At 38.3% G+C, this 3,079-nt stretch overlaps 1 protein-coding gene across 1 annotated transcript; it reads right to left on the bottom strand.

Moving 5' to 3' along the window:
- Positions 1 to 1,522: 1,522 nt before the first annotated feature.
- Positions 1,523 to 2,455, bottom strand: LOC102415306 (olfactory receptor 4P4-like). Its single transcript, XM_006047596.3, has one exon. It carries the CDS (start codon positions 2,453 to 2,455, stop codon positions 1,523 to 1,525), a length of 933 nt encoding a protein of 310 aa, XP_006047658.3.
- Between the last annotated feature and the right edge of the window lie 624 nt (positions 2,456 to 3,079).

The raw sequence follows: 3,079 nt of genomic DNA, 5'->3' as shown, positions 1-3,079 counted from the left end.
TTTTCTTTTTTATATTATGAACCCATTTTAAGAATCCTCAACATTGACAACTCATTTTTATCTAACATGGCTCTCTCTACAACTTGAAAATAAATTCTCATGCAAGTACATCATATCCACGAAGTTTTTAAAAGACTTTTGAGATTCTACCCATTCCTAATCACTTATCTAGTGGCTTGATCTTGCTCCTAGTAATTTCTGACATTGGGCAAAGGTGCTCCAGGATGACTTTCAATTCCTACTGGAAAAACTGCCATTAACTTGAACAGTGCCAAAGATGTGACCATTGACTTTAAGTGATATTTTCCACTTGCCCACTCTAAGAAAAAAATAATTTCACCAGTAATAGGTGCCCATTGCACACTGTGTTGTCCTTAGTCACTCAGTCATGTCCTACTCTTTGTGACCCCCTGGACTGTAGCCTGCTGGGTACCTCTCTCCATGCGGATTCTCCAGGCAAGAATACTGGAACAGATTGTCATGCGCTCCTCCAAGGAATCTTCCCAACCCAGGGATTGAACCCAGATCCCCCACATTGCAGGTGGATTCTTTACTGTCTGAGCCACCAGGAAAGCCTAGTAATAGGAGCATGACATTAATATGAGCCCCATTCTCACACCCTCACTGCTCCAAAGGAAAGTTATTATCAGAATGGTTACATTTCTGAGCATAATAGGAGACTGGGCAATAAAATAGCTCATATGTATTGAACACTTACTGTGTGACCAAGCAGTGTTTCAGTCCTGCACATATCCTCACTAGACTGTGTGCTGGGCTATTATTATCACTTGATGGATGGTTTGTTGAGCATATGTTCCAGTCCTTATAGTTAGAAAGCAATTCTGGGTCCAGAACACATGCCCATAACAAATATACACTATCAGGTGCTAGAATTAGCCAGAGTTGCAGTTCACATTTACACAGACAGAGTTGGGAGAGACAGTTCCTTTGAACAAAAGAAAAGAAATTGATATAGGGCTTAGGTAAGAGTACTGGTGTTGTACATATGAGAAGCTCCAGATCACCACTGGCTACAAAATTATCAGAGTAGAAAGCTATATTTTTAAGAAATATAGTTGCAGGCCCAAAATTTGGTCTTTTAGAATATTCTTTAAACGATGCAAGTAAAATGTTGGAATTATCTTCTAAATCATTGCTACCCAGAATCGGCTTTATTGAATAGAGTCACATACAAGAATGGGCTCTATGGGTTCTCAGTGTTGATTTGTATTACATGATACTTTTCATAGTCTACTGCTAAATATCTAAATTGATTACACAGCCAAAAGATCAGAGGGGAAGAGGAGATATAAATAAGAAAACAAGAAAACTAGAAAAGAGCACAACAGAGAGTCTGGATAAATCCAGGGAATTGTAAGCTTTTGTTCATACTTAAATCTATATATTGCTAAAACAAAATGAAACAAAAAAGCATATAAGGCAATCATTATACATTTTAAAGTCTTCAGTGTAGAAAATTCATATATTCAACAAGTTCAGTGGTGAAAATCAGAGGTATCTTTTAGTTCATTTCCTTTCTTAGTGCAATATGGCACCAGAGTTTCTTTATGGCATTCTTCATCTCCACGTTTCTCAGCGTGTAGATTAGAGGATTGAGCATGGGAGCAATGATAGTATAAAAAAGAGCGAACACTTTGTCTTCTGGTAAAGTAGTTGCTGGTCGAATGTAAATGAAGAATAAAGGAGCAAAAAAGAGGACCACCACAGTGATGTGGGAACTGCAGGTCGAGAGAGCTCTGCGGCGACTCTCTACAGAGTAGGACCTGACAGTGTACAAGATCACAGCATAGGATATCAACAAGACCACAAAAGTCACCAGGCCCATGAGGCCCGAATTGGCGATGACAAGGAGACCTATTCTGGTGGTGTCCATGCAGGCCAGCTTCAGCAAAGGATACACATCGCAGAAGTAATGATCTATTTCATTGGGGCCACAGTAGGGTAAAAAGATGGCCAGGAGGAACTGACCAAAGGAATGAAGGAACCCCCCAGCGCAGGAAGCAGCAATCATGGCCCCACACTTCTGTCTGGTCATGATCAGAGTGTAGTGCAGAGGCTTGCAGATGGCCACATAGCGGTCATAGGCCATCCCTGTGAGGATGAAGACCTCGATGCCCCCAAACAAGTGCATGGTGAAGAGCTGTGTCATGCAGCCATTGTAAGATATGGTCTTCTTTGCTGCCAGCAAGTCAGTGATCAACTTGGGGGTCACAGTGGAGGTGTAACAAAGATCTGCAAGGGAGAGGTAACTCAGAAAGAAATACATGGGCTGCTTCATAAGTTGACTGGAGGCGATGGAAATTGTGACAAGTAGGTTTCCAATCAGAATTGCAATGTAACAAAGTAAGAACAGTAAAAAACAGAGAATTTCAAATTCCTTTTTCTGAGAAAGTCCTAGGAGAATAAATTCTGTGATGTTATTCCTATTTTCCATGACTCAGAGCAGTTTGTAGCCACCTGAAATTAGTTATCAATCTTTATAAATATGTAAATATGATGACGTATATTATTCCTTGTCATGGGCATTTTAAAATGGAAAGCATTCAAAACTTGAAGAAAAAGATTTGATTTTTATTTTGAAAGGCTTTCCTTGCATTCATTTTGTCCCTTTCTGGAAAATATTAATTTCTGATAAACAACTTTGATGCCTGATATAAATATGCTGTAGAATGCAGCATATTTATGCAACCATTCTATTAGCATGTATTATCGAACATAACTGGATATTATGTCCTGGTAGAATTCAAGAACTGGTGCTGTAGAAAAAATCAGTCATCCTTTTCTTTTTCTAACTATTTGTTATTGAGAAAATAGACACAAAAATGAAACCTTGAGAGAAAATAAAAAAGCACTTATATGTGGATGTTATATGTGAGAAATGTCCTTCCATCTATCCTAGGTGGAAATGTGATAAATAGAAAAAATCAACCAATTTGGAATCATGAGGTATATATGCATGGCCAAAATCAGCTATATATCTGTTGTACCTAATTTACAAATGTGATTAATTTACAAGTGTGCTTAATTTACAGATAGAATATTATATTTTATAGTCAAA

The sequence above is a fragment of the Bubalus bubalis genome, chromosome 16 (assembly GCF_019923935.1).
Source record: "Bubalus bubalis isolate 160015118507 breed Murrah chromosome 16, NDDB_SH_1, whole genome shotgun sequence".
Classification (NCBI taxonomy): Eukaryota; Metazoa; Chordata; class Mammalia; order Artiodactyla; family Bovidae; genus Bubalus; species Bubalus bubalis.
This window is presented reverse-complemented; position numbering and strand designations above follow the sequence as displayed.

What these genes read in the sequence shown, in the direction of transcription:
- LOC102415306 (XM_006047596.3), bottom strand. Translation starts at nt 2,455, where the DNA reads ATGGAAAATAGGAATAACATCACAGAATTTATTCTCCTAGGACTTTCT.